At 43.2% G+C, this 14,105-nt stretch overlaps 1 protein-coding gene across 1 annotated transcript; it reads right to left on the reverse strand.

The window, feature by feature from the left end:
* Window positions 1-1,161: 1,161 nt before the first annotated feature.
* LOC147460159 (protein SMALL AUXIN UP-REGULATED RNA 54-like) lies at window positions 1,162-2,846 on the reverse strand. Its single transcript, XM_086511267.1, has one exon. It carries the CDS (start codon window positions 2,540-2,542, stop codon window positions 1,988-1,990), a length of 555 nt encoding a protein of 184 aa, XP_086367393.1. The 5' UTR covers window positions 2,543-2,846; the 3' UTR covers window positions 1,162-1,987.
* Between the last annotated feature and the right edge of the window lie 11,259 nt (window positions 2,847-14,105).

Consider the following 14,105-nt stretch of genomic DNA (forward strand, 5'->3'; position numbering starts at 1 on the left):
ACCACCGGCATTTAAACGATAGAATGAAAGAGAAGGACTCGGAGACATGTTAGACTCCAAGATAATCCCAAGAAACACAACAATGTAAGATTATCTTCTGAACTTTCAAGAGGAAGGGAATGCATTGCAATCTTCTAGGTCTTCTTAAGTAAGCTTTTCATTAAGTGGCTTAGCTGTAGGACCCCAGCTACTAAATCAAACTTAAAGAATCAACCCAACATGCCATACACACCGTTACATAGCAAGCTCGACTGAGCATATAAGAAACACAACAATGTAAGATTATCTTCTGAACTTTCAACAAGAAGGGAATGCATTGCAATCTTCTAGGTCTTCTTAAGAAAGCTTTTCATTAAGTGGCTTAACTGTAGGACCCCAGCTACTAAATCAAACTTAAAGAATCAGCCCAACATGACATACACACCGTTACATAGCAAGCTCGACTGAGCATATAATTTATTTATTATTTTAAACATGCCATATATGCATGCAATGCTCACATTGGTTGAAAATGAAAAATCTTGGTCGCAATTTCATTGGACCTTGAGTTCCAAGGTTAAAACTTGGGCATTTTAGTTACAAACAATGATTTCATTAACGTGATCACAAATACGTGAATGCGTTAATAACATGGAGTAATCACATTTCAAAATACGTGACCACTTTTAAATATTCACGTGACTTCCCCTTAACCTATAGAAATCATCCATTTCGGTAAGCCCGCTTGAATTTTTTCATTGCCTTATAGGCTCAGTTTAGGGAGGGATTTACAAATCTCAACGTATACCCTAGAGTTTGGCATAAATCCTAAATGTCAGACCTACTTTGCCCTTCCAAGAAAATGTTTTTTTTATAGGAGTAAATGTTTGCTCTGCCATAAGTTTGAGAAACAAAACGAAGTAGCATTGATAATTTATACCATTTTTCAAGACAAGATAAGATTCAAGATTAAATTAAACGGTCCGGGTGTGACTGTGGTTGGGAATGCCCGGACCGCTACCCCAAAAAAAAAGTAACCAAGAGAGGCTATGCATCCATTAGGAGATTGCATGAGCACTAGGTTTTGCAATGCAACAAAAGGCTTAGATGTCACCAGACTGAAATGAAAAGAATTAAGTTTCTTACCATGCATGACATGAAGAAGAAGAGTACTTTTGAGCATTAAAATCAAAAGCATCTCTATACTTTTAGCATTAAAAGCTTAACACCCTTATATAAAGGTAGAAAGTACAAAATTGATCCTCGGAAGAGAGATCTAAAGAACCCCTTTGCACAACTAGAGTAATAGTTAGATAGGCTTCACTTATGCACATCTTATTCACCTTGAAGAGGAGGAAAACAGCTATGGAATATATACATATACAGTGTACAAACCCTGATGTCTACAACTGAAAAGGAGGGAACTCAATGCTTCACATTGAGCCTCCCAACTCTAGCAAATGCCGCAATTACGGTAGGCTACACAGTTAGGAGCCGCAAGCTCCATAGTTGGAATTCAATCTCTAAGCATCAACACTGCAACTTCAAAATACATTATCTTCATGCTGCAAGCAAATGAAAACCCCATCAAATGCACTTCTCTAATTTCTTCCCTCGACTCTGACTATCTATATCAATAGTTTGCCGCCGCTCACATCAATCTCCTGCAAAGGACTTGCGGCAATGTAGGGTTGTACTTCATAATATGTCATCCCCTACAGTGCCCTTCTTCTGCTTTGGCCGCCTCGAATTGGGCCTTTGCGGAGGCCTTAGCAAAAGAGAAATCAGATCCTTTGCCAGCCATTGATACTGCCAGCACTGTGATACTAAGCTATCAAAAAGGAGGTTGAAGAGCTCGTCATCTTTTGCAACCTCAGGGAATTGTCAAATTATATTGGACATACTTTAAAAACCATGCAGGAGATACGGTTCCTCTACTTTGCCACCCAGAACCGATAGTGGCTATAGGAGAACTATTTCCTGCTACCAAGACAGAATGCATGAGCTGTCAGCCAAATATAGGTTGTGACAACACACTACCCTCGATAAGAGGCAGCCGTGACTCGGGAAGGCAACGAGCCGGCAAGTGCGATGAGATCTCCTTAATATGAAGATGGAGAAGTTCTCGAAGAAGCTGCTGGAATCCATATGGATGGTCCTCCCTTGACAGATCAAAGTGCTCGTGTCCATGAAAAACCCTCATCATCAACATAGGCATGCTATGTGCAACATGTTTACCTTGCATAAGGTGGAGCAAGCGTTCGAATGCAGAGACTTCGCAAGGGATGGTGAGCCCACCTTCGTAATGAAATCCGACCTCTTCTTCTGTCTTCCTCAAGAGTGCTTTAAAGAGTGGATGAGAAAGAAGCGAGGTTTTAATAACGAAGCGCTCTCGCTCCTGTCCGACATACACTGCAAGATGCCCAGACGGTACACGAATGGAGGATGTTGCACCGCGCCGGCTTGAGCTAGACGAGAAGCTCTTCCGCTTGTGAGCCAGTTTTCTCCATTTTTGAAGCGCTTCACGTAAACGGACAATTTGATGAAGCTTGAGGTGATACATGAGAGAGCGCTGTGTATTGAGTATTGTATGGGAGGAAAAAGAAGAAGAGTGGCTATCCTGTGAGGGGGGAGAGAGGAGGAGGAGGAGGAGGAGAACTAGCTATTGTGTGTGTGTGTGTGTGTGTGTGTGTGTGTGTGTGAGAGAGAGAGAGAGAGAGGGAGCAGAGGAAGAGGAGGAGGAGGCGGCGGCAAAGCCTCAGTATTCGTAGTAGCTCTGTGAGAGAGGAGAGGGGCACGTATCTTGGTGTCCCAATGAGGTGGGCAAGTTAAAAGGAGGCAAGGAGATACACACGCACGCATGCAGAGAGTCCCTTCATGAAAGGTATGAGTATGACTATCTGAAACGCGAATGGGCCCAGCAGTGTAGTATAGATATATAATAATAATAGAGAAGCGAGGAGATAAAGATACCTTGGTTGCTCTATTATTGACGCTAGCTGTCACACCCCTGGATTCTTCTAACCCTTCGACATCTCCAATTGTTAGCCGTGCCCTTGCCTCCATCAAATTGTAGGGCCTGGCCTTTGTTCCCTTGCAATTCTATTTTTGATAGGGACCTTGCTAGAAGAAGACGAAGAATCATAGAACTTTTAACCCCAAAAATACCTTTTATATGTGATGCCCATCAACCTAGGAACCCCCCTAATTTCTAACTCTCTCTATTGGGAGACTCAAAGCGAACCAAGCCTTCACCATAAAATACTAGTGTGGTCTGTGGCCCTCTCTCTCTCTCTCTCTCTCTCTCTCTCTCTCTAGCTGCGTGCGAATTGTCCTTAGTGTTGCCAGAGATACATGGCCACACTGTCGGATGAAGAAAATTGCACCACGTGGCCCCTTGAATGTCTGCTTAATATATAGAATAGATTTCATCGTTGCTACTAGCAGGTCTTCAATTCAAGCCACCAGGGATAGACCTTTTAGCCTTGAGGTCTGTTGAGATTGTTCCTACGATGTTAAAAACTTCTCTTTTGCTTGGAGGAAAATTTCGATGGCATATATCTCAGGCAATCCTTTTGCAATTATGCTAGTTTTGGCAAAGTTGTACCACTCACATCTAACAGATATTTGGTGCCTACATGACCACTTCGTAAACTCTTGTTGTGCAATATGCCAAAGCTCTACAAATCTATATTAGTGGTTCCAAATCTGCCTACCAGCTCGTTCGGCCTCCGCAGCCAAAGGGTGGTGGATTGTGGATATAGAAAGATGCACCAATACACCTTAGGGAATGCACACCTTAGGCATCGTGAGGCTAAAGCAATCTGGGCCGTTCGATCACATTTTTGAACTAGGTTTGAACTAAATGTTTGTGAACTTGATTTAAACAGGGTGTGAACTAAGTGTGCACCACACCAAAATTGGTGTGAACTTGGGCCTCAACAAATTTGGTGTGAACTCAATGTGAACTAAGCGTGAAATAGGTGTGACCTCATCTGTGATGACTTGATCTATAAACTTAACACACAAATCTGTTCCAACAATTACATGATAGCTTAGTGGTTAGAGTCAATCTTCAGGGGGAGATAATACATGGGCTCAAGCCTCTTATTTTTAGACTCTTGAGACAATCCAACGATCACGATCAACCAACGATGACGAGCCATTGATCTCACCTCCCATAGGGAGGTGTCAATTAGTGACACGGCCTCCCTCCCAACAGACACTAACGGACACATATCCACATAGAGACGAAAACGTCAACAAATAACGAGATTAAAATTTGTATAGATCTATAAAGAAAAGGGGGGCTTTTTTATGCGCCGTCATTAGGAAAACAAGTGATAAAATCACCAGGCCTGTCAGGCATGATTTTTTTTTTTTTTGACATGCAATTTTTCAAACCCCCTTTCATATGCTTTATGTAATGCAATCAACTTATATAGTTTGCTATATATAACGTTAACTTAAAGATATAAAATACAAAAAATGACAAGCAATTTTGAGATTGTTTTGATAGGCAAAATAGCCCTTGACAAAAACAATAGACATCAATTTTAGGCCTTGATTTGAAGCTAGATCCCACTTTAAAATCACTTCATCTCTAAGCTTTCAAAAAAAAACACAAACACAGAGAGAGAATCGAATTAAAAAAGCACCCTTAAATTCTACACTCTAAGCTTTAGATCCCTATGCTCTACACCCCACTTTAAAAATTCTACATTTTTAAACTTGAGAGCTCTTTTTACAAATTTAAAACTATAGATTCCTAAGTTGTAAATCCCACTTTAAAAGCTTTGAAGTTCCAAGTCCTAAAACTCTAATATTTCGGGGTGACCCTCCCCTTACTTGTGGATCCATATAACATTTTCACTTTCTTTAATTCAAAGTTTTACCTTCTAATAAAAAAAAACTTTATGTCCTCATTGGATCATTAACGACTTTACTTTAAAAGTTCTACATCTTTAAGTTTTAAACTTAGCTTTTAAATCTCTAAAAATAAAAATAAAATTTTTTTAAAGATTAAAGCCCTAAATAATAAATTCCTTCCATAAAGTTTTAACTAACAAAAATGAAAACTTTAGTCTATTACCACAAGTTGCAAAGTTGCAAAGGGTGAACCAATTTCTGAAAATGAAAAGGTGGATAAAAGAACTTCTCCAATTTCAAAATGAAAAGGTGACTCTAGGAATTTGTGGAGCCTCTAAGGCTTTATCATTTAACATCTAAGGCTCTCAATTGTCAACTTTTCATGCTTCCAAAGGCATTGCGCAACCCAAAATCTTTTCATATAAGAGAGTTCATTTTATATTTTAAAACTAAAGACATGTCCATCATTAGATTTACACAATTCATTTCAACGAGGACCCACTATTTTATTTCAACCAATCAATATTTTTGAGCTATCAAAAAATGCTTAAGAATACAACTCAACCTTTTTCCTATTTTTGTCAGCAAAAAGAGAAGGCAAGCTATAGCTTTGCCCTTTGGGCAGGCCAAAAAGTGTCACCCTTAAATGACAGATGGATGCCTTGAGGTCTCTGTTTTTTTGTTGGGCAATACCCACACCAAGTGAGAGTTTCAAAGTTGAGCCCACCTATGACACATGGATGCCTTGAGGTCTCAATTTTTATTTTTTTTGGCAATTCCCACACCAACTGAGAGTGAGCCCACCTAGGGTAGAGGGGCCAGTTGTGGTACGCTCCCAAAGAAAAGACACATGAACCCCTATTTTTAATATGTTTGGAGACCAAAAGAAGCACAAAAAAGTGGAGTTGAAACGGCTAGTTCATTCGAAATGAAGCCTTCCCATTGGCCAGGGCATGGGTTCAAGATGCCGTGGTTGCATTTTACCTCTTTTGGCTCCCATTGGTGTTTTTATTCATGCCGATTTTTTATACACTTGTATTGAGCTACTCAACGCAAAAAATTGAGCTCGGAGGAGAGATTCAAGCTCCCCAAGTTACCCGTCCCCCTACTGGGAGGTTTCTACTTTTATTGCTTGGAATCTATTGGGATTCCTCCACTTCCTTGGCCTCGCTACAGGAGTAAAACTCCAAAATCCCACCGGTTTCGAACTCTTGCAGCCCGCATGAAGGGCTTCAAAACCACTACCCTGACCAACGTGCACGCAAGCACTTTGTGCATGCGAAATACGTACTTTAATTTTTGTAAAAACGCTTTGTTCTCCATAGCATCACGCGGCACGACTTCGTGCTCTTCACTAGCCTACTAGCTCTTGCGCATCGCCTTGGCTTGTTGTTGCCCCGTCACGTGCCAGCTTCCTCTCCCTGCTCGTCATCTCGTCGCCCACCACCTGTGAGATTCTTTTTTTTTTTGGAATTACCTCCAACTGGTACCCCCTATTGGTATGGCCTTGAGACTAAGTGACACTCATATTAAATGCAGGGTGGAGTAATGGGATCAACGGTCGGGGCTGCAGGGCGGGGTCTCGAGGCGCACCAAACCTGGCCAGCGAAAAAATCGAGGCGTGGCGGCAAAAAGGCGAGGCGTATTGAACATGGCCAGCGGGAAAAATGAGGCATGGTCGGGCGATTTAAACCCGAGACCTGGCCGTCCGGGTTTAGGGACACATAGGCTAACCACCTCACCTGCGCACGCATTGTGTACTCACAGCCGTTTTTACAACATTGTATTGTAAGTTAACATGCATTTTTCAGGCTGTCCAGGTTTAGTGCCCGTCTAGGTCTAGTTTTTTATTTGACTTTTGCGGCTGTGATCTCCTCTGCTTTCGCGCGTGAGCTTCTCCGTCTTTGATCCCCCCCCCCCCCCTCCTCTCTTAAATATAGGTGTTACTTAGTCCTGAGGCTGGTATGGGTGGGATATATTAACCAAATAACCCACGTAGCAACACTGCCGTGAGCATCTAACATCATGAATGATCACCACCACTACCATCTAATACACGTGATTACTACAAAACCCAAACAGGGTGCCACCAAGCCTATTCCGAATCCCGATTGCCACCCGCAACAGACTTTTCCCTAAAGGGGAAATAAACAGATCTCAAAGTTTCATCACACAATACATGTTTATTAAGCAACAAGTAGAGCACACCAAACTAAAGGCTTGTTGCACCTAAGGACTACAACCACATACGAGGAAATGCAAGCCACATAAAGGGTGAGCCAACCTACTCCATCACCTCGTAAGATACCTCCGCCATCTGCCAATTACTTAGGATGATCGGAGCAGCGATAAGCCATGTGCCATCCTCATAATCAGATGTCAAAGAAGACAAGCACCAGAGAACCGAACTTATAGGGAGCCCACCCCAATAGAAAAGAGCCCATGTTTCCACCATGGGAATAGCCCTTGCCCCTTTCATCGATGATTCACCATGCCAGAAGCCACTATGAAACCTGCCTCCCTTTACCCTCCTCAAGAGAAGGTAGGAGGGGTGTCCTCTTTCGAATAGTAAAACTAGTTTGCCTTGATTGACTCACTGTGTAGATGGTGAGAAGTAAAATAGCGATAGTGATGTGGATTTTACCGCCTGGCATAGCTCGTGATGATGGCTCCATAGTATCTCTCCTCGAAGCTTTCGCCAAAAGCTCTATGATCTCGCATCACAAATGAGATTTTGCATGAAAAGATGTATGAATGTAAACAGTTTCACATGATAATAAAAACAAAACGAGATGCATTTCGTGCATTTACGATGCTCGTGCCCATAAAAAAAAGAAAAAACCATACATATGTATGGTGTGGAGTTTGCACCATTCTCCACATTTATAATAATACCGTAGGGAACGTGCCCTTCCCCCGCCACTTTTATCCCCTTCAGTGTTGAAGGAGGACTTATGCTTCTCCTCGAGTGTTGGAGGGACTTTCTTATTTTAAAAATAGTACAGCTTTACAAGGAAGAACTCACTACCGATGCTTTATGAAGACATGTATTATTCCACGTTGCCTTGTCGTGACGTATGGTCTATATGTTCCTTTGTTGGATATCAAAATTCTTCAGTCTTTGTCACCTTCATCTACAATCTTTTGAATAAAAATGATGTAAATTTATTGCTTAAATGTGTACATGATTTAATCTTAGTACTTTTGAGATCACACAAAGGAAACAAAAATACGGAATATAAGTGTACCTTTGGTATTGGTCGTACAGATCAACGCACAATCTTGGATGGAGCCGCTGCTAGACCTTCCTTGCATTGTTTCGCCACCTTCCCATGAGTGTACGTCTACCATCGTCATCCATTCTACGACTTCTGCAAACATGTCGATTGATGTTGAGTCCGTCGTAGCATTCGTCGGTAGGGTCCCATGCACACATACACAAATTCATAGTCTTTGGGGCACCCCATTTGACATACATATTGATCAAAATACGTCCAAGCATGACATCTTTCTCCAAGATTCCTTGCTTCGCATCTGCTAAAAACAGCCTAGAGCTTTTCGGCGCTGCCCTTTTGGAGAAAATCTGCAATCATGAGGGAGGCCATCACTTCGAATCTGCTGAAAACAGACCAGAGCTAGGAAGCTTTTCAAGAAGTTCTGGTGCTCTCTGAAGTGTAAGTGTGGCTCTCTACTACATGAGCTGTAGGTTTGCTCTTTTGCTTCCTCGTGTTGAATGTTGTTTCAGCCCAATGCCAGTGTAGCGGGGTGATCTCATAGGCATGTGTATGCAACAAGTATGACATTACCACTCTAGTAAGGCCCTCATCCCTTCTGCTTACTACTTGCTAGCATGTCAACATATTTAAGGTTTTTGATAGCCTCGTTGACAGTACATATGGGATTAAGTTGGAGAAAGCCATGGAGAGAGAGAGAGAGAGAGAGAGAGAGAGAGAGAGAGAGAGAGAGAGAGAGACAAGATGTTGCTATAGCTTGGAGAAGAATGCCTCAAAGTATATCAAAAGAAAGTTGACCAAGCAAGCCATTCCAGGGCTCCCCTGCGTTAGTTGATTGAATGGTGAGAGATACACTCGCTTTGCATCCGCTGAAAACAGCCTAGAGCTTTTTGTCCCTGCTCTTGTTGCGCATATCCCATAATCAGTGCGTTCCAAGAGACGACATTCCGGACAAGAAGCTCCTCAAGCACTTTTTATGCTTTCTAAAGCGTACCACATTTGACATACATATCTACCAAGGGAGTGCCAACCACGACCTCTATTTTCAAAAGCCTCAGACAAACAAAGAAATTGTAAATTTTTGTGCCCATATCAGTATCTTACGTAGAGCCACATGCCTTCAAGATGAATACGTAGGTGATTGCATCTAGACAAAGGCTCTCACTATGCATCTGCTGAAAACATCCTAGAGCTTTCTAGCCCTACTCCTGTTGTGCGTAACCCGCAATCAGTGCATTCCAAGAGATGTTGTTCCAAACGAAAATCTCCTAGAGCACTAATTGTGCTTTCTCAAGTGCACCACATTTGGCATACACATCGACCAAGGGAGTATCAACATGGAATCTCTATTCAATAGCATCTGAGTAAAAATATCATAATGAATATCTATGTCCATATCAGCATCTTGCATAGAGCTACATGCCTTTAAGATATACACGTAGGCGATTCCATCTGGAGATATCTCTCGCTGCACATCTGCTGAAAACAATCCACAGGTCCTCTTATGCATTCCAACAGATGCTACTCCGAACAGTAAGCTCTTGAAGCACTTTTTGTGCTTTCTGAAGTGCACCACATTTGGTATACATGCCAAGACAGTGCCAAGTACCTCATTATTTTCCAACAACCTCTGGCTAACAATATCATCGTGAATTCTTTTGCCCATATCAGAATTTGCATAATGCCACATGCCTTGAAGATACAAGCATAGGTGATTGCATTTAGGAGAGCTGCCCTCTCTTTGCATCTGCTGAAAACAGCCCAGTGATAGGACCCTATTTGGCATATCCAACATTCCACAAGACGAAATCCCGCATAGTAATCTCGTCAAAGACTTGTTGGGCATTGACAGGAGCATGATGCGAGATGCCTTCAACCCACACGTGTAGGTGATTGCATCCGGAGCTTGAGGCCCTCTCTTCGCATATGCTGAAAACAATCCAGAGGTTCCTGGCCCTACCCCTGTTGGGCATATCCCACAATCAATGCACTCAAAGAGACAATATTCTGGAGAGGAAGCTAGTTCAACCATTGCTGATATACTCTCTCTCCCCGACTGCGGTGTGCTCTGACTAGCAAGATCATCGTAAACTCTTTTGCCCATACCAACATCTTGCATGATGCGAGATGCCTTCAAGCTGCATGTGTAGGTGATTGCATCCGGAGCTGGATGCTTTGAAGCTAGCAAAAAACAGTCCAAAGCTTTGCGGTCATCCTGCAAGATGCCTGCAAGCTACACGTGTAGGTGATTGCATCCGGACCTGGAGGCTTTCAAGCTGCAACAGAAAACAGTCCAGAGCTTTGAGGTCTCGATTATCTCTCTCTTCCCAGCTACGGTATGCATCTGAGTAACAATATCATCGTGAATTTCTGTGTCCATATCAGCATCTTGCATAGAGCAACATGGCTTTAAGATATACACGTAGGGGATGGCGTATGGAGATAGCTCTCGCTTCACATCTGCTGAAAACAGTCCACAACTTCCTAGCCCTGGTCCTCTTGTGCATATTTTGCATTCAGTGCATTCCAAGAGATGCTGCTCCGAATAGTAAGCTTCTCAAGCACTTTTTGTGCTTTCTCAAGTGCTCGGGGGGTGCACTATATAATCATGTTAATGTATAACGTGAGTTCGAAAGGAGGGGTTTTAAAATGAAAATATTTTGGGCAGTTTAACAGACATACATTAAAATAAGGGGTTTTTATATTCAATTTTGAAAAAAAATCCTAAAATAAGGGATCATTTTATTCATTCAAACATTTTAAAAGAGGAATTTTTTTAATACTCCACGAACGCACGTTATATAGGGGGGTACAAAATGGTGAACCCCCCGAGCTCAAGTGCACCACATTTGGTATACATGCCAAGACAGTGCGAATACCTCGTTTTTTCGACAACCTCTAGCTAACAATATCATTGTGAATTCTTTTGCCCATATCAGCATCTGCACAATGCCACATGCCTTGAAGATACAAGCATAGGTGATTGCATTTGGGAGAGCTTCCCTCTCTTTGCATCTTTTGAAAACAGCCCAGCGCTAGGACCCTGTTGGACATATCTTGCAATCAATGCATTCCACAAGACGACATCCCGCATAGTAAGCTCGTCAAAGACTTGTTGGGATGCCTTCAAGCTGCACGTGTAGGTGATTGCATCCGGAGCTTGAGACCCTCTCTTTGCATATGTTGAAAACAGTCTAGAGCTTTGCGCTCTCTCTCTCTCTCTCTCTCTCTCTCTCTCTCTCTCTCTCTCTCTCTCTCTCTCTCCGCGCACCTAATTCTCTCTCTCTTCCCGGCTACAATATGCATTTGAGTAACAACATCATCATGAATTTCTGTGTCCATATCAGCATCTTGCGTAGAACTCATGCCTTTAAGATATACACGTAGGTGATTGCGTCTGGAGATAGCTCTTGCTTCACATCTGTTGAAAACAGTTCACAGCTTCCTAGCCCTGGTCCTCTTGTGCATATCCTGCATTCAGTGCATTCCAAGAGATGCCCCTCCGAACAATAATCTTCTCAAGTACTTTTTGTGCTTTCTCAAGTGCACCACATTTGGTATACATGCCAAGAGAGTGCCAAGTACCTTGTTTTTTTCCGACAACCTCTAGCTAAAAATAAAATCGTGAATTCTTTTTCCCATATCAGCATATGCATTATTTCCGACAACCTCTGGCTAACAATATCATCGTGAATTGTTTTGCCCATATCACCATCTACATAATGCCACATGCGATACAAGTGTAGGTGATTGCATTTGGGAGAGCTGTCCTCTTTTTGCATCTGCTGAAAACAACCAAGCGCTAGGACCCTATTGGGCATATCTTGCAATCACTGCATTCCACAAGACGACATCCCGCATAGCAAGCTCGTCAAAAACTTGCTGGGCACTGACAGGAGCATGATGCGAGACGCCTTCAAGCTTCACTTGTACGTGATTCTTGAGGCCCTCTCTTCGCATATGCTGAAAACAATCCAGAGGTTCCTGACCCTAGCCCTGTTGGGTGTATCCCACAATCAATGCACTCCAAGAGACAAGATTCTGTGTCCATATCAGCATCTTGCGTAGAACTACATGCCTTTAAGATATACACGTAGGTGATTGCATCTGGAGATAGCCTTCACTTCACATATGCTGAAAACAGTTTACAGCTTCCTAGCCCTGGTCCTCTTGTGCATATCTTGCATTTAGTGCATTCCAAGAGATGCCGCTCCAAACAATAAGCTTCTCAAGCACTTTTTGTGATTTCTCAAGTGCACCACATTTGGTATACATGTGACGACAGTGCCAAGTACCTTGTTTTTTTCGACAACCTCTGGCTAACAATATCATCGTGAATTCTTTTGCCCATATCACCATCTACATAATGCCACATGCGATACAAGCGTAGGTGATTGCATTTGGGAGAGCTGTCCTCTCTTTGCATTTGCTGAAAACAACCAAGTGCTCGGACCCTGCTGGGCATATTTTGCAATCACTGCATTCCACAAGACGATATCCCGCATAGTAAGCTCATCAAAGACTTGCTGGGCACTGACAGGAGCATGATACGAGATGCCTTCAAGATTCACGTGTAGGTGATTGCATCCCGAGCTTGAGGCCCTCTCTTCGCATATGCTGAAAACAATCCAGAGGTTCCTGACCCTAGCCCTGTTGGGCGTATCCCACAATCAATGCACTCCAAGAGACAAGATTCCGGAGAGTCTGAGCGCTTGGTTTTTTTTTGGCCCATACCAACATCTTGCATGATGTGAGATGCCTTCAAGCTGCACGTATAGATGATTGCATCCGAAGCGGAAAACAATCCAAAGCTTTGTGATCTCTCCACAAGACAACATCCCGCATAGTAAGCTCATCAAAGACTTGTTGGGCGCTGACAGGAGCATGATACGAGATGCCTTCAAGCTTCACGTGTAGGTGATTGCATCCGGAGCTTGAGGCCCTCTCTTCGCATATGCTAAAAACAATCCAAAGGTTCCTGACCCTAGCCCTATTGGGCGTATCCCACAATCAATGCACTCCAAGAGACAAGATTCCGGAGAGTCTGAGCGCTTGGTTGTTTTTTTGCCCATACCAACATCTTGCATGATGTGAGATGCCTTCAAGCTGCACGTGTAGGTGATTGCATCCGAAGCAGAAAACACTCCAGAGCTTTGCGATCTCTCTCTGTATCTCTCTCTCTCTCTCTCCCTCTCTCTCTCTCTCTCTCTCTCTCTCTCTCTCTCTTCATGGACCTGTCGCACGCCTCACGAAGAACATTGCTACCCTGTCCTCATCATCATCATCATCATCACCACTTCTACCATGGTTGTGAGCTGGCCCTGCTCACGATCCTTGCTTCGCATCTCCTGAAAATAGCGTAGGGGTGAAGTGTCGCTCTCGCTCAGATCGCCCACTTCCACATGCACGTAGTGCTCCAGACTGTAGTCCCTCTCTCTCTCTCTCTCTCTCTCTCTCTCTCTCTCTCTATACGGCCTGGAGTGAGCCAAAACGCAGCAGTGAGCCGGAACGCTGTAGGGTGGAGGTGCGCAGTCCTTTATTTCCTCTCTGATTTGGAGTCAGCCAAAACGTAGCAATGATGATGCAATCCTCTCTCTCTCTCTCTCTCTCTCTCTCTCTCTCTCTGGCCTAGAGTGATTACGATATGCAGCAATCCTCTCTCTCTCTCTCTCTCTCTATCCTCATTAGTAGACCAATCACATGTGGCCACATGGCATAGCTGCCCTTGCTCCTTTCATTAAATCGATCTTAGATAATCAAGGTAAAAAGAGGAATGCCAACTTGGGAGAAACAATGATGATGAGACAAGCCCTGCTTGGTGGCTTACCCCAGAGAAACCACAACCTACCACGACCGCTAGTTAAGCCTCCATATGCGATCCCCCGCCTCGCCCTGCCGCAACACTCCTTGGAAGCCTCCTTACTCCGAAGCCTCATAGGCAACAATGTGGAGATGAACTTGTTCCAACAGAAACCATGGCTTGCATATGCATCTTTCATACTAGTCTTTAAAAGAGCTATTGAG

The sequence above is a fragment of the Adiantum capillus-veneris genome, chromosome 4, assembly GCF_014529385.1.
Source record: "Adiantum capillus-veneris isolate H3 chromosome 4, ASM1452938v2, whole genome shotgun sequence".
NCBI classification, from domain to species: Eukaryota; Viridiplantae; Streptophyta; class Polypodiopsida; order Polypodiales; family Pteridaceae; genus Adiantum; species Adiantum capillus-veneris.